Raw genomic sequence first — 18,158 nt, 5'->3', positions numbered from 1 at the left:
TTGTCCAAGTTCAGCTTGACAACACCACTGCACTGGCCTACATCAATCGTCAGGGCGGGACGGTGTCACACCGTCTCTGTACCCTGGGTGTCCAGTTGTGGCACTGGTGCATTCAGCACCAGGTGACCCCATTGGCAATTCATATCAAGGGCCTGGAAAATACCCTTGCGGACGATCTCAGTCAGGTCTTTCTTCAGGACCGACACCACGAACGGGAATTATAGAAAGAGGTGCTTACGCCTTTGTTCGACCTGTGGCTGTACCTCACAGTAGACCTGTTTGCCAGCTCCACTAATGCGAAACTGGCCCGCTACTGCACCAGGGTAGGCCTCGACCTTCACTCTCTGGGAGATTCTTTCCAACTCAACTGGTCACAGGAGACGCTTTACATGTTTCCCCCACTCCCATTGATACCCAAGGTAGTGGCATATCTTCTTACAATGGCAGCCAACAGCATCTTGGTGACCCCATGGTGGCCAAGACAAACCTGGTTTCCACAAGTACGCAGGCTATCCAGGAATTGCTTCCAACACCTGCCCTTCCGCCTGCATCTCCTCACACAAGACGAAGGTCGGATTCTCCATCCAGACGTCCACACTCTCCATCTGACCACCTGGCAGATAACCTGCTGAACCACATCCTCCTCAAATGGAGGAAGGCATCCACACGACGTAATTACCAGAGCAAATGGCACCACTTTAAGATCTATGAGCATTCAAATGGGTTTCTGCCCAAGAAGGCTACAGTAAAGGAGGTCCTAAGATACCTCACAACTCTGAAAAGCAAAGGGCTGGCCAATGTCTCACTGAAAGTACAACTCACCACCCTGTCGTCATATCAACCTGGGTTTAATGGAAAGACTTTTTTCTCAACCGTTAAGTAAAGCTTTCTTGAAAGGGCTTTCTCATGTTTACCCTCCGGTCAAGACACCAGTAGAACTATGGAGCTTGTCCTTGGTCCTGTCAACTATCACCCAGGATCCTTTTGAACCCATGGCGTCCTCATCAATGAAGCTCGTATCTTGGAAAACAGCCTTCTTAATTGCTGTATACACAGCCATGGATATGAACAGTTCATGACAGTATCCATGAACAATCCATGACAGTAGGGCTGTCAGTGAACAAGCTGACAGCCCTACGCGTAGATTCTCCGTACACGATCTTTTACCCAAAGTTCATATGCGCCTGGATCCCACTTTTCAACCAAAAGTGGTATCCAGTTTTCACTTGAACCAGGACATCATTCTCCCTGCTTTCTTCAGGGAATCAACTACCACCCTTGAACACACACTCCATGCCATCAACATTCGTCGGGCACTTCTGTACTATATGCCAAGAACGAAAGACTTTCAAAAGACTACACACCCATTTGTATCTTACAAGGTCACAGCCAAGGGTGAACCCATCTCCTGTCAAAGGTTGTCAAGATGGTTGGTGGAACTGATACTGTTGACTTACAAACTCCAGCACAAAATGCCACCAGAAGTTATACAAGCCCACTCCATCAGGGCCCACACTTCCTCGGCGGCACACCTTTCTGGAGTACCCTTTGAGGATATCTGCAAAGCAGCTACCTAGTCCTCAGTCTCCCTTTGTGAAGCACTATGCCATAGATGTCCGTTCTGCTGCAGAGGCCACCTTTGGGAGAAGCGTTTTGAAGCGGGTGTTGCAATAGCTACTACTGCTCCCATCCTCCTAATGGAGCTTGCTAAACACCCATTCTTATGGGCATTGATGGATCTTGATCCAGATAAACAGGTTGCCCACCTGTAACTGATGATCTGGTAGAGATCCATTAATATCCATAAGACCCTCCCATCCTCCCCTCTGCAGTAGTGTTGTCTCTATGGCTATACAGGTACGCGGCTCTAGCCCTTGGCATTACCTCTTTTCATTGTCGAACTCACTAATATTCCTAGATGGTCGTCCACCACGGCAGTTGTCCAAGAACTGAGGGATTTCGTGCCACGGGCATGCCTTAAATAGCACACTCTAGTGTGGAGGTGTGGCCTGGCGCTTCTACTAGCTCAGGCATGGCTACTGCATGGCTCCTGCACAGGCGCAGAACCCCATTCTTCTGGATATCAACAGATCTCTACCAGATCATCAGTTACAGGTAAGCAACCTGTTTTTCTCATTTCAGCAGGGAGCTCATTCCAAAGCTGTGTGGGGACAACAGAGAAGGCCTGTCTGAGAGTTGCCACCAGATGAGTCAGTGGCAACTACAGATGGACCACTCTAGAATTTCTCAGTGGGTGGAGGGGCACAAAGCAAAGAAGAGGTTCTCTTAAATGTTGGCCTTAGTGGGACTAGTGGGTTCAATCCCACTTCCCCACATTCAGTAAATGTGGAGCACATTGCATAAGAAGAGGCCTATAGTGTGATCATGGGCTAAATTCAACTGTAAGTCAGCTTTTGGCATGGTTCTACTAACCCACATTTATGGTGAATTGGAAAGATGTCCCAAAAGATGGATTCAGCACAGATTCACAGTGGGTTGTTATGAACAGTTCTTACCCTTGACAACAATAGCTGATTCTGTAGAAATACTATCAGCACTCAAAACTTGACTTTTTCATCTGGAAACACTTAGCCTAAATTGTGTGTGAGAGAGGCTGGTTTCTATACATGCTTTTATTATTTCACATTACGAGGCTGAATATTGGAAATGAGGGTTCCTTGAAGCAAATGAATGATTATAATTTGAGGTAAGTAAACCCTGGTTCAACCCATTCTATGCAGGATATACTACATAATCCTGCTCTCTTGTCACGTCACTTTCCCAAGTTTGCATAGCAAGGACAGCCTATTGTATGCTCTATTACTTTAAAATTTCTGCCCTGCATCTTAACCCACTCTCATGGGTCATAGGATGATTGTGGAACACTCATGAGTTACAGGTGTGTGCACCACAGCAGAGGCATCACCCAATCAAAGATGGATTCCAGCCAGGAGGAGAATGGTAGAACCGAGCAGAATCTAGTTGGTGGTTGCTGAACTGACAAAGCAATCGTGGAGGGTTGGCCCTGTCCAGGGTCAGTATTTAGTGGGGTGTGGTCAGATAGGGATAGCTGTTGTGCCAGGCAAGCACGGTTCTTTTCTTGGGTCTGAGAGACATGCACACAATGGAAGGCTTAAATGTCATTTTAATCAGAGAAAGATAAAGGGGTAAAAGGCTTACATCCTGCGAAACACACACTACTGGGGAACCTGTTGCAGTAGGGGAGGTGGCTTGTCTTGGTCCGAGGCATTTGTGTGCTAGTCCATTGGCGAGATCCAATTAACACTCTAAAGAGGCTGCCTTTTACTACAAATAAACTCTACTTACTGGCAAATAAACACACATGGGTGTGTCTATGGCCAGCACAGGTGCAGAGAGAGACAGTATAATTTATCTAATAAATTTGTATACTATCCACTACCAAAATCTCTAGGCAGTTTACAGCATAAAAAAAAACTAAGAACAAAAATCAAGAATTTAACAGAAACATAAAAACCAGATAAAAACATCGATAAAACACCAACTAACTAAAAAGCTTGGCTGAAGAGATGTGTCTTCTGTTGTTTCCTAAAAGTCAACAGGGATGGAGCAATTCTAATCTCAGCAGAAAGTGCATTTCACAGTCCTGGGGCAACTACAGAGAATGCATGCCCTTAAGTCACCACCAGATGATCTGGCAACACCCTCAGATGAACCTCCCCTAAATCTCTTAATAGGTAGTGGAGTTCATAACGAAAAAGGCATTCTCTTAAATACCGTGGGCCCAAGCCATTGGCTTTATAGGTAATAACCAGCACATTGTATTTTTCTCAGAAACCTATTGGTAGCCAGTGTAGATCTACTAGAATCAGAGTAATATGGTGACTACAGGACATCACGGAGACCAATGTGGCAGCAACACTGTGAATCAAAGGCAGCCACACATAAAGTGCATTGCAGTAATCAAGCCTGGAGATTACCAGCATGTGCACCACTGTCTTAAGGTCACTCACTTCCAGGAAGGGTGCAGTTGGCGAACCAGTCGATGCTGACAGAAAGCACTCCTAACCACCGCCTCCACCTGAGGTATCAGGGAAGCTGTTGGGTCCAGAAGTACTCCCAAACTGCAAATCTGTTCCTTCTGGGGGAGAGTAACTCCATCCAGAACAGGCAGATCTATCCCATTTCCTGAACTGCGGCTTCAGTGAGCACTTCTGTCTTATTTGGATTCAGGCTCAGTTTGCTATCCCTCATCCAGCCCATTACTGCCTCAAGGCAGGCATTTAGGGAAGTTATGTCATTGCCTGATGAAGCTGATGTGGAGAAGTAGATTTGGGTGTTATCAGCATGGTAGACAACAGAGTCCTAAGGGACAGCATATAAAAGTTCTCGCTTCATAGAGCAGCAGTCTCCAAGTAAAACCTTCTGTAATCTGCCCAAGAGGTATGCATGGAACCACTGCAAAGCAGTGCCCCCTACACCCAGTCCCTGCTGCCAATCCAGAAGGATACCATGGTTGTTGGAACTGAAAGCCACTGAGAGATCCAAAAGGACCAACAGTGTCACACTCCCTCTGTCAATTCCCCTTTGGAGATCATCCATCAGCCTGACCAAAGCAGTCTCTACCCCATAATCTGCCCGAAAGCCAGTTTGAAATGGGTCTAAATTAAGGCTGTTCAACTTTGGCCCTTCTGCAGATGTTGGCCTACAATTCCTATAAATCCTGGCTATTGGCCACAGTGGCTGGGGATTATGGGAGTTGTAGTCCAAAAACAGCTGGAGGGCATACGTCGGCCATTTCCATACAACGCTGACTGAGGCTGCAGCCATGTATCATTTGGGGGGAGAGCGCCAGCAGGGAGAAAGCAGTGGGGCAGGGGTGGGCACCCTCACTGCCCCTTAAAGGTAACCCCCTGCCTCCTGGGAGTGCATGAACTAATTTGTGCACATCCCTAGCCATTAACTCTCAAAGTGGCTGTCCTGTGCCTTCTACACAGGGACTAACACATGCATTACACTACATTTTATGGCCAAGATCCTGACACAGACACTAAACCTACCCTCCTTGTGATACAATGGTCTCGTGCAAAGGGATCTTTTCCTACCATGTCACTACAATAGCATACAGGGCCAGAAGGTCTTGGGCACAGGTGGCTACAAAAGTTTATCAGCCATCATGTGAGAGGCTTAATAAGCAGACTCCTCCAAATTGACAGAGAAAAGGCCTCCTAGTAAGCTCAGGGACAGACCTGAGTAAAGGGCCATGAGGTAGTCCAAGAGACTACCGGAGCACCTTCATTCTACCATTATTACTTAAGTACTCAGATCATACAAGAAAACTTTATACCTCTCTACTGCTTTCTGATAACAACCCTGCCATCGCTCAGTGTTACCAGGGTCTGCGCAGCAGCAATTAAAATCCAGTGGATGATGGATCCAAGGTAAGAAGCTGTAGCCCTGCATGCCTACAGTTCCACAGCTTACCTTGCCTTAAATTGACAAAACTCTTGCTATGCCTATAGTTGCCCCTCTATGGTTTTATATGCCTTTCTATGCCTCTTTCATATAACTTTTTAATGCATTTTTGCTTTTATGTCCTTTTATGATGCCTTCTATGCTTTTAAAAAACCTTTTATAAACATTTGTAACCACTTTTTACCATTATTAACTGCAGCCTTCAGATTTTGGCCATTATGGGCCACTTAGTTTGCAGTCTCACTTTTTGTATTAGACAGCCAGAGTTTTACTCTAAATTTTATTTCTACTTCTGATTTTATAGTCTTCTATAGTTATTACGATTTCTAACAACAGTTTTATTTCATTTTACCATATGCTCACTCACCTCTAGAATTCTAGTACACCATTTATCGTATTTTATGTTTTTATTGCTTTTATGCTGGTTTAAGACAGAAATAACTGAATGATTGAATTGATTGTCTACCTGAGCCTTTGCTGAGCAGAGAAGCGTGCGTATCTGGCCAATAGCAACAAGAAACTGTGATAGCAACTGCAGCCTTTGTGTACTCCTTCTGCAAACCTGACAGCTTATACTGCCCGCTACAATGTCAAGCCACCCCCATGGGCATCCTGACAACCTGGTGGAGAATGCATGAAATGCAGTGCAAGCAAGAGAGGTGACAGGGTAGATTTGTCATGTAGGCATCATAGATGTGCGACTGGGACAGCAGCAACAAGCCCAGGCTGTGGAACAGCTGCTAACACAAAAGTTAGCAACAAAGATGTATTAAGCAACTCGGTTACAGCACCAAATCCAGTTGGGCTCCTGAGTCTCACCCTGACTGCAGCCCTAGAACTGAGCCCACTGGAAGTGCCAAGGCAACATCTTCTCTACAGCCAATTGACCTGATGACGACCTCAAGGCTTACCTAAATGCATGCAATACAGTGGCAGCTTCTAGAGTCACACTAGGTAGTCATATTCACCCCCTCCTGACTAGCCCCACCATAAAATGGGAACTGAAGTGATTAGGTATGTTGAGGATATGTCTCCTGCAAACACTATAGGATGATGGAGCTAAGGAATTATAAATTTTCCCAGAAACCCCCACCACTGGAAATGTTATTTGCCAAAGCTGATGTTTCTAGGCAAATACCAGGAGAAAACCATTTTAAAAGAAATTACAATTGAGGACATAGAGGCTTTTATATGCCTACTTAAAAAACAACAACACATAAGAGGTGCCCTGATGACATATTCCGTGGCCTGCCAAAAACAGACCAGCAAAAGCGAAGACTCACCTTGTAAAGAATTTTTTTGAAAAAATGTTTCTATTGAACTATTTCATAGCCATAAAATAAAAGTTTTCAGGATCACAGACCCAAGCTAGTTCCCTTTGATGAATTGCTTTTCATTGGGGAGGGGGGAAAGGCATTACAGGATTACAGCTACAGCACCAGCACCCAAGCATGCTGAACGGTTTGAATTGCTTTTCGTTCGTACCAAAGAAAAAAAGAAAAAGTACAAAGAGATCCCAGACTCCAGCACCCCAATTTATTTTTTTGAATAAACTGCTTATAAGGCTCCCCCAAAGAAAAGAAAAAAGATCTCAGAGAAGAAAACGCCAAATGGGTCCCTTTGATGAACTACTTTTAGCAAACAAAAGAAAGTGTAAAGAAGCCCCAGCTTCAGATCACAGCAGCACCCTTCCCTTTGTGCTCCAAACAGCAGAGACCCCAGATTCACAAACCGATCAACACCCAACTTTTTTCCCTTTAAGGAGCTGCTTTTTGCCGCCAAGCATCCATACAAACAGGTCCAATCCAAGATCCATAACACTCCGAACTCGCTCCGGTTGGTGAGCGGCTTTTTATTGCCAAATGCGACAGACCGCACAAACCGCCGTCTCCACCGTCAAGCACCAGCACTTTACGGCATCTAACCTCATCCTGGCTGTAAAGAACTATGCGCACGTGACTGACGGAGTATCTCGGTCACATCCGGGCTTTCAGCGGATTCGTGATAGCGCCGGAAGTAGACTGAGGAAGTGTTTTGCTGCAGGTGGGAGGAGTAAACAGGAACCTGCTGGCCGGGCAGAGTCTGGGTGAGCCCCCTCTTAATGTCCCCTAAGTCGTGACTCGTGACATGTCGGCACGGGAAGGAGACATACTAACTGAGCTGTTGCTTTTGCTGCTGCCGCCACCCCTGGAAATAAGGGGTGCGCAATAGCTTACGCTGATGTGCCGCCTGGAGGAGAATAGGAGGGGTGTCCGTTGTGGTGCCGGGCATCGCCTTGCGCTCATACAAAATGTTCTTTCTCGCTTGGCGACCTGGAACTAAGGCTAGGCGAGAAAGAACATTTTATATAGCATCAAGGTTTTTTCCAGTGATTTATTAATACTTCATGTTAAGGAAGGTTGGATTTCAGGAGCATGTGTGTTTCAGCTTCCATGAATGAACTTGACACCCACATCTGTACTGTTCTGTTCTTTGCTCACTGGAAAACTAGATCTGTCTTGGACTAAATCAATAGAATGGTGCTTGTTGAAAAATGTATTTGATTGTGGTGATTTGAGCATTACCAATCTTTTGCAGACCTGAGAAAATGACTGCAATCAAGCATGCCTTACAGAGGGATATTTTCACTCCAAATGATGAACGTTTACTGAGCATTGTAAATGTTTGCAAAGCAGGGAAAAAGAAAAGGAACTGCTTTTTGTGTGCTACAGGTATGCATTTTTGAAGCATGGACAAGCATTTCCTCTGGCTTTCCTGGTTATGATGTACATTATGAATTTTATAGGGAACATTGAATAAGTGATTACAAGTTTTATGTGCACTGATGTCACTAAATGAAATAATAACTTTATATAGGAAATGGTACTGTACACAAGTAGCAGCACATATTTTATATTTTATATTAAAAGGACTTTCTGTGATTTTTTACATTTAAGTGCAATGATCAGGTGGTGCCTTGAGGGCATTTCCCCACTCCTAGTATATGCTTCACTACTGTTATCTGTACAAAGAATTCTTGTCAAGCAATTCAGATTAGCCCACATCTTGACAATTTTTTTTTAACTTAGGAGCCAGCCTCAAAATGTAGGAGATGGATTGCCTTCTGCTCCATGGATGGGATGGGGTAAACTTGTTTGTTTTATGTTTGCTGCTAGCAGTACCGTCAGCTTCATTGGAGGGAGGAACATACTGTTCACCCCCAGGAATAGCCTTTGCTTCATGGGGGCAGGTAGACTTCCCATCTTTTTTACTCCCTTCTCTTCCTGGTTTTGGTCTAGATGGATGGGTGATGGATCAAAGAAGAGAGCAACCCTTATCTCTGTTCCCCTTATCTCTGCTTATCTCTCATTCTGACTGTAAAGTCAACTGCTTAAGGTGTGATGCTTACATTTTCAGGTGCCATGACACCTGGGAATTAGCACTTTTGGTTTCTCAGTTAAGTTCATGGACAACGTGTTGTCAGCTAAAAACTGACTTTGGCTGTGTGGCTGTAGACACTGGATCCTAAAACTTGAATTCTTATTGACCAGTAATACTCAAGGATAGAAGAAAACATTAAGTTTCTTCAGCAATGACATCAGCTTTTTAGGTGCATGGAATTTTTCAAACTTTGTTTATCACAAGGAAATTTTCTATAGGTGCCACCCACATTCCAATGAGATCAGTGGTTTGAATATATTTTAATAATTGTATTTACACCCTATCAAATTCCCAGACTGTTAAATTCTACAAACATCATAATGTAGTACCATCTCTTGCTTAGCAGCTGCTGAACACATGATAAAATCTCCTGATAAAATCTTCTTGCTTGTTGTCCAAAGATTGCCTCTATTCATAGGGGTTTGTATTCAGCTTTGCCCTGATTCCTGGGAACCTGCCAGTAGAAAATAATGTGATCTTATGGTTCACACTGCCATCAGTATTGCTTTCATAGTTTGTTGCCCTTTCTCTTGACCCAGACATAAATAGGGACTAAGATACCTTCGGGAATGTTATATTAGAATAAAATTCTTATTACGACAATAATAATTCTCTTCAAGAAAGCCTGTCATCCACATAGTAAACCATTCCAAATGAAGTCTGTTTCCTGAGTTTCACCTGACACTTTGATATGAATGGGAGAATGAGTGGGGAGGGTACCTGTTCTAGAGTCAGAACTTCTCAAATGCGGTTATGCAAAGGCATTACCTCATTAGTGCCTCGTTCTTATGGATATTTATTATGTATTGTACTCAACAGTGACAACTGAACGCCCAGTACAGGTGAATGTGGTAAAGGTGAAAAAATCTGATAAGGGAGATTTCTACAAGAGGCAAACGGCATGGGCACTCCGAGATCTTGCTGTCGTTGATGCCAAGGATGCTATCAAAGTATGTCTTCATTGAAATGTCTTGTTTTGCAAATCTCTAAAAGCAACTTTTGAAGACAGTCCTTGCTAAAGGGATGATGGTGTCTGCAGTTAGTAGACTTGAAGATCAGGATTGTAATTCTGTACCTGCTTGTAGTGGTTACCTGCCCTACAAAGTCCCATTGGTCTTGGTGGGACCTACTTAGGATTGTGCTGTACATCTGGGAATCAATGTGCAGTGCTACATCAGAGGGGTTACTTTCTTCTTCTTCTTCTTCTTCTTCCATATGCATGATCCCCGCTACATACTAAGACTATTGGGAGCTGCTTTCCAAGCTGCTACCCAAGTTGGGGCTGGGCCTTCTCTGCAGCAACTCCTAAGTTGTAGAATGTGCTCCCCAATTATTTCAGTCTAGCCTTCAATGGTTTTTTAAATTTAAAGTGTTTTAACTTTTGTTATTTTGATTGATTATGAATGTGTGCTGTTTATTAGTTGTAAACCTCCCAGGACTATTCAATTTAGATTTGGCAGTATTAAAATGTAACAAATCAGTAAACCAGCCATTTTCTACTTATATTTTGGATGCTTGATTTAACTATTAAAATCAAACCAACATCATTCAGAACTTTCCTTTTGCATATCGGCATGTTTTATAAGCAAAACAGTTTCTTTGAATTCCAGCCAGAGAGCTATAATTCATACGCCTTTTATTCATTTCCTATGAAAGTATCAAATTCTTGTTTGTTTTTGGTGAGATTCAGGTAACTTCTGTATTGTATGTATGTGTGCAGCATCTAGCATGTTAGCACTCGATAACTATCTAATGATTAGGATTCTATGTAAACTTGTATTATTTTGAAAAGAAAGTATTTCAACTACTACTTGTTTCATGCCTGTTTTCAGGAAAATCCTGAATTTGATCTACATTTTGAAAAGGTATACAAATGGGTTGCCAGCAGTACAGCAGAAAAGAACACTTTCATTTCATGTATTTGGAAACTGAATCAGCGGTATCTTAGAAAAAAGATTGACTTCATAAATGTTAGTTCTCAGCTTTTGGAAGGTAATGTTTTTGGACTTTTAAAAATGCTGCATCATGGTTGTTTATTTGATGTACATTAAAAATAAGTAGCAAATATATCAGCAAATGCATGAATGAAGGTAATACTAGCAACATTAAATAAAGTATTCATTTGGGCTTCCGTATATTTTGCACCATGATCCTGAATACACTACATGGAGTAATTTCAATGGAACTTATTTTGTGATCTGGAACCATTGCCAGCTGTTATTTTATTTAAAATTATAACTTGCCTTGGTATCACTATAGAAACTGAATGTCCACTTATTTCTTTAAAATTTGTATCTCGTATGTGTATGTGTGTGTACACACACACTCACACTCACACTTTAACCCTCTTGTTTTTGTTTTTTACCAACCCTGAAAAATAGGGTAGACTGAAAAGTAAGTGACTGGCCCAGTTTCACCCAGTTAATGCCATGACTGAGTTGGGACTTCAGCTCTGTGATTCAAGGCCAACACTCTAGTCACTTCCTCACATTGGCTCTCTTAAGGAGTCTAATAAAACAAATAGTTGAGATCATGTCATCAACAGTGGACCATAAAATCAATTGGAACAGGCCATAATGCTCTACAATATAAAAGTGTTTTCTTGATGTCTGAAAGGGACGAGAGTAAATCTTGGAGGATTTATTTGTGGGGAAGAGTTCTGTGGACTCTGCTATCCTAATGGAAGGTACCTGCTTGCCACAGCAGCAGTCATAAATCATGCAAAGATGAAATATAGAGCAAAATATCATCTGCATTTGTTAGCATACAGGTGGAGGTGTGTTTCATGTGAGAAGAAGTGTTCCCAATGCAATGGTGGGCCCCCGCCATTTAGAACTTTAAAAGTAATAATCAATATATTTAGTTGTGCACACAACTGTAATGTACTTGAATTGTCCTGTTCTATTTCTGAACTGGGGCAAAAGCAAGCAGTAGTGTTCTGAACCAGTTGTAGTCTCCAAACTCTGTTCAGAGCTTGCCCATGTAGAACTGTGGCAAATACTCAGCTATCTATGGGAACTTATGGTTCTTTTTCTGTAGTGACTGTTCATGGAAAAGCATGTGAGTTGGCTTATTGGATCATGTCTCATGTACTTAGAATTGGAGAATTAGTCCATGATCCAGGTGCTTGAAAGTTCCATTGAAATCCAAGAGGGTTGTATTAGGATCAAAGTGTTAGTTTTGTTTTTACAAACTGATTTTACTAAGGAAATTTTGTAGTCAGTGGATTTGACTCTGGTGTGTGACACTCAAAAGTCTACATAACATCTAATTCAAATTTGACTTAAGTAACTTTTAATTTATTAAAGTTTGCTTTTAATTTATTCATAAATGATCTAGAAGTTGGGGTAAGCAGCGAAATGGCCAAATTTGCAGATGACACCAAACTATTTAGGGTAGTGAAATCTGAAATACATTATGAGGAGCTCCAAAAGAATCTCTCCAAACTGGGCAATGAAATGGCAGATGTGTTTCAGTGTTAGCAAGTGCAAAGTGATGCATACTGGGGCAAAAAATCCCATCTTCACATATATGCTGATGGGGTTTGAGCTGATGGTGATTGACCAGGAGAAAGATCTTGGGATCATGGTGGACAGCTCGTTGAAAGTGTCGACACAATGTGCAGCAGCTGTGAAAAAGGCCAGTTTCATGCTTGGAATTATTAGGATGGGGTTTGAAAATAAAAATGCTAATATTATAATGCCCTTATACAAATCCATGGTGGTGCCACATTTGGAATACTGAGTACAGTTCTGGTCATGTTACCTCAAAATGGACATTATAGAACTGGAGGAGGCGCATAAGAGGGCAATGAATATGATCATGGACCTGGAGCACCTTCCTTGTGAGCTAAGGCTACAACACCTGGGGCTTTTTAGGTTAGAAAAAAAAGGCTACTGAGGGGTGACATGATAGAGGTCTATAAAATTAAGCATGGTGTGGAGAGAGAGAAATTTTTCTCCCTCTTGCATAACACTAGAACCAGGGGTCATCCCATGAAACTGATTGCCAAGAAATTTAGGACTGACAAAAGGAAGTACTTTTTCACACAACGTGTAGTTAACATATGGAATTCTCTGCAACAAGATGTGACAGTCACCAGCCTGGATGGCTTTAAGAAGGGCTTAGATAAATTCATGGAGAACAGATCTATCAATGGCTACTAGTCTGAGGGCTATAGGCCACCTCCAGTCTCAGAGGCAAGAGGTCTCTAAATACCAGTTGCAGGGGAGCAACAGCAAGAGAGAAGGCATGCGCTCAGCTCTTGCCTGTGGGCTTCCCAGAGGCATCTGTGTGAAACACTGTGAAACACAGGTGAGCCACTGTGTGAAACAGAATGCTGGATAGGCCTTGGACCTGATCCAGCAGGGTTATTCTTATGTTTTGTTCTTATGTTATCAGATAATCTTTATAACATGCCCTGCTTGTCAGGTCTAATCTTTTAATTTTCAAAATAACAACTGAGCATGTGTTTAGAATATTGAGATGATTCACGGACTAATTCTAATAGTAATTGCATAACTTGCATGCTAGTGTTTTTTTTTAATGTAATAGTAAATCATACAGTCCCTCAAATATCGAGTATATATGAAAACAATATTGTTTACTTATAAGTTCTCACAATTTTTCAAATCTTTGAGACTATGATAGATAACTTGTTGCCATTTTTTAAAATTCTGTGTGCATTCACTGCTTAGCTAATATTCTTTGCTTCCTTTCTTCTGCTTTTCTCATACCTTTTTAATTCTCCAGAACTACCTAAAGTTGCAGAAGGTGCGTAACACCTTTTTCTTCTGTCTTTTTCTTTGTGATCAATTCAACTGCTTTTTGCTTTGTTAAAATTATTCAAGCTACTTTCATAGGCAAAACCTATTTCTCAGGGCAGTAGGAAATGCAAGTGAAAATATTATTAAATCTATAGCTGTTTGAAACCTTAATGATAATTGCATTTTGACTGTTTCCATCCAGATGTGAATTTAGCTAGGGTAACAGACAAAATAATGCACCTAATGTCACAGAAATTAACCCAAAAATCAGCTGAGAGGCAGTTTTCTAAGTTTTAAAAAGGGGTTGCTTTAGTCAGTTTTAAACTTAATAGCTATGATGTGTCTTAAGATCATATTTATGCTGGATTATGGTATGATGGCAAAAATACATATATCAAATTCACATATCCCTGTTTTTCATTACTCATGAGTTCTTTTCACGCATCCACTAACATAGATGCTTTTCATTAGTGGTAGTAACTCTGTTCTAGAAAACAGGCAAAATGCTTCTGTTAGTAGAAGCTCATGCTTTAGATCCATGACCAAATGAAACTTAAGGTATACTCTTAACATGGACACACAACCACCCACCTCAGCTTAGCTGCAGCCACCAAAAGCCAACCAAAACATTTCTTTTAAATTTAACAAAGCTTCTAATTGGTGTTCAGGCTTAGGCCTAAGGTGGTAAGCTAGTGTCTAGACCAGGGGTGGGCAAACTTGGCCCTCCAGCTGTTGCTGAACTACAACTCCCATCATTATAGGTCAAGAAATGTTGGCTGTGCTCGCCAGCCAGATAAGATTTTTTTAACTCATTGAGCTATGCTGTTATATTACCATACCTGTCAACTATTTGCATATGTTGTTGTTGTTGTTATTATTATTATTATTAATTCAATTTCTATGCGCCCTTCCAAAAATGGCTCAGGGCGGTTTACAAAGAGAAATAACAAATAAGATGGCTCCCTGTCCCCAAAGGGCTCACATTCTAAAATGTTGGCAGGTATGTATTACTTATCAGGATTTTTTCCACTCTTCAGACATCATTTTGCACTAGTCACAGACAAGTAGACTAGGGGATTTCCTGAGCCATGGCCATCCCCAGCCACAATAAATTGATGGGATGATGATGGGACTTGTAGTTCAACCACAGCTGGAGGTCCACGTTTGTCCACTGCTAGTCTAAGCTCTACCATATCAGGCTGTGATTAATGATTGCTTATCTATCTACCTTAAGTGGTGCAGCAGGGAAATGCTTGACTAACAAGCAGAAGGTTGCCAGTTCGAATCCCCGCTAGTATGTTTCCCAGACTATGGGAAACACCTCTATTGGGCAGCAGCAATATAGGAAGGTGCTGGAAGGCATAATCTCATACTGGGCAGGAGGAGGCAATGGTAAACCCTTCCTGTATTCTTCCAAAAGAAAACCACAGGGCTCTGTGGGCACCGCGGGTCAAAATCTACTTGACGGCACACTTTACCTTTATACTTAGAAGAAGAACCCCTCCATATAGAAAATGAGATGTTAAGGAGAAATGGGACTAACACTAGGAAGTTCTAAGCAATCTTAGCAATGGGGAGGAAAGTTTAACAAAGTAACTTATAGAAACAGTTTTGATATGTAAAATAGTAATGCAGGCTGCATTAGAATGCTTCCAGAAGTTTGCTTTCTCTAAAAATCATAGTACTTTTGTGGATGGCCTGACGTATTGGCATTCCGAACACTTAGAAAGGGTTTTATGGCAGGAATTGAGAACCAAATTTTAGTTTGATGTTAAGACTCAGTAAACTTGGAGATATTGCCTTAAATTTCTGAGCAAAAAAGGAAGGCAGTAGTATACGGATTGTTCTAGAGGGAGGCACGTAGTAGATGGGAATTCATTGTGTATACACTAAGAAATGTTGCAGCAAAAGACAGAATATATATATTTTTTACTTGGAAACTTTGGAAGTTGGGGATAGGATTTAAATGGGTAACCCCCCCTTTTTTTTAACAAATTCAAGATCTTGATTAAGATTGCATTAACAAATTATACTTTATCCTGCTTGGTTATACTTAATCAAGTGCTTGAGACATTGTCACCTGAAAACTAACCCAGAAGGAAGGGAAATACAAACAAAATAGTTAATATTGATTCCTCTAGAAATTCTTAAACATGAATACTACTACTAAGACTACTAAGGGCAAAGAGGCACCTTTTACCGTGGTGATTCTCTTTATTTAGCAGGGGGAGAGTAACTGGCCCTATCCAACCCCAGCACAGTACTTCCAGTGACTGTTGCTGGTGTCTATCTTATGTTTCGTTTTAGAATGTGAGCCCTTTGGGGACAGGGAGTCATCTTATTTATTTGTTATTTCTCTGTGTAAACCGCCCTGAGCCATTTTTGGAAGGGCGGTATAGAAATCAAAATAATAATAACGGCAACAACAACGTGCTAAAGAATTAATCCTTGTAAATACAAAAGTTATGCTTTTTTGGGGAAAAAAAGATTGATATCTTTGATTCAAGAGACACATGTTTGGAAAATGAGATGCAAGGGTTTTTGCAAAGTATATTTCAGTGAGCAACCTACTGAGATTCTGCAAATACAAAAGCCAAAATAGTCCTGATTAGAATTCGAGGAGAGAGAAACTTCTTAAGAAAAAAAAAATCTGAAGAGCAGGAAAGTGACTGATATTTAGATGAATGTTGCATGCATTGAAAAACATTCCATGCGCACCATGGGGGAGGGCCAATCTTGGCTGGTCTCCCCTTCTCTCTGCAACTGCCTGTGCTTCTCAAAAAGAAGAGTCCCAACTCAAGGGTTAATTTCAACAGGACTTCAGTTGATTAACATAATCAGGATGTCAGCTAGTGTCTGATGAAACTGCTTCAATCTTTAGAATCCATCCAGTGTGAACTCTGTAATGGCCTGAGGCATTTTAAAGACATAGATGGTGTGTGTGTGTGTGTGTGTGTGTGTGTGTGTGTGTGTGTGTGTGTGTGTGGGCGGGGTGCAATTTATAGGAACTCATTTAAAAACAAGAGGTTGTTTTCCTATAAAAGGTTAATCTTGTGTAAAACAGAATATTCTTTGATGTATGTAAAACTGAAATAAAATTTTGAATCAGAGTATCTCCTTTTGTTTTCCTAATATTTGTCAGATAATACTAGTGTGTTGCATATCTCATTGTCATGTGTTAGTTCAACCATGAGCTCATCTACATAATCCAAAACTGGGTAGGACAAGTGTTCTACCCAGATTTGGGAGCTGTGTGCGCTTCCAGTTTTCGGTTGTATGAGAGCAAACAACTAGGTTGGAGGAGGGAAAAGTGATTGTGTGGAATTAAGGTAGGAGATTGTATGAATGACCTCCATATTGGGTAAAGGTGGTAGACAACACTCAGTGTTCACAGTTTTAACTGGGAGGGAACTGATTATAGAAGAGGGGAAAAATCTTAATTTTAAGAAATAGGGGGAAAGTAAGGAAAGAGAAATAGACTAGTGATCTTACGCGGGGTCTTCTAACAGCACTTAGAGAATATAATTGTCTTCGGGGGCTTTTTAAAGGTGGGGAGATATTAATGGAAATGCACATTAGAAGAAAGTCAGTCTTGCCTGCTGTCTTTAGGTTTTGTTCTAGGATCAAAGATTACTAAAATCCAGGCTGAAAAATTTGTCTTATGGGCTCTTTTAAAGGCTAATAAGGATGTTAAACCACACATGTCTATAGTGAGTGCATTCCACAGCCCTACAGAGAAGGCCTGTTCCCGAGTTGCTGCCAGACAAGCTGGCAGCATGTGGAGATGGACCTCCTTTGATGACCTTAATGTACAGTGGGGTTCATGCAGAAGAAGGCAGTTGTCTTCCCTTTAATTTGATCAGCTCAAAAGATTTTCATGGTCTCTGCTGTAGCACTCTGATCACTTTTCATGATTATTTCTTTTCTGCCCCTCCTTTCTCAAGAATCCGTTCCAAGTGGAGAAAATCAGAATGTGGCAGGAGGAGATGAAGAAGTAGTGGATGAATATCAAGAATTAAATGCAAGAGAGGAACAAGACATTGAGATAATGATGGAAGGCTGTGAATATGCCATCTCTAATGCAGAAGCCTTTGCAGATAAGTTATCCAGAGAGCTTCAAGTGTTAGATGGGGTATGTTTTTTGCAAAATATGATTGAGTTTGTGTATTTTACAAGGGTGACTGCAAAGCTCTCAGCCTAAGTTACATGAGGCTGGGCTTGGACTTGGGCTAGGAACTTTTCAGCCACCCCTCAATTTAAGCTCACATAAATAGTGCAATTTTACAACTGCCATTAGATTGAACAGTCCATATTTTGTTGCACTTTTTCCATGCAGTTCTCTAAAGTGTTGTTTCTCAATCACCAAAGCTCGTTCCAGCTACTGGTCCTTGAAATGTTTCATACTGGACAAAGAATATAACTTCTTGGGCTCTCACAAGTGCCTTATGCTAGTCCAGTGGAACTCCTGATTTGTTTTTCTTTGAACAGTAGACCTTCTCTCCCCCTCCTGCCCCACTC

At 41.6% G+C, this 18,158-nt stretch overlaps 1 protein-coding gene across 11 annotated transcripts in view; it reads left to right on the top strand.

Annotated features, from left to right (window-relative positions):
* The first annotated feature begins 7,417 nt into the window (after nt 1–7,417).
* EXOC1 (exocyst complex component 1) overlaps nt 7,418–18,158 on the top strand; it is a 38,777-nt gene continuing 28,036 nt past the window's right edge. For 6 of the 11 annotated variants that reach the window (XM_053254550.1, XM_053254548.1, XM_053254543.1 and 3 more), the window contains exons 1-6: nt 7,418–7,540; nt 8,032–8,165; nt 9,694–9,824; nt 10,707–10,866; nt 13,627–13,647; nt 17,585–17,772. In XM_053254550.1, the coding sequence (XP_053110525.1) occupies nt 8,042–8,165; nt 9,694–9,824; nt 10,707–10,866; nt 13,627–13,647; nt 17,585–17,772 (624 nt within the window). In that variant the 5' untranslated portion in view covers nt 7,418–7,540; nt 8,032–8,041. The other 5 variants (XM_053254551.1, XM_053254549.1, XM_053254544.1 and 2 more) reach the window with 2 other exon arrangements.

Source organism: Hemicordylus capensis, chromosome 5 (assembly GCF_027244095.1).
Source record: "Hemicordylus capensis ecotype Gifberg chromosome 5, rHemCap1.1.pri, whole genome shotgun sequence".
NCBI classification, from domain to species: Eukaryota; Metazoa; Chordata; class Lepidosauria; order Squamata; family Cordylidae; genus Hemicordylus; species Hemicordylus capensis.
This window is presented reverse-complemented; position numbering and strand designations above follow the sequence as displayed.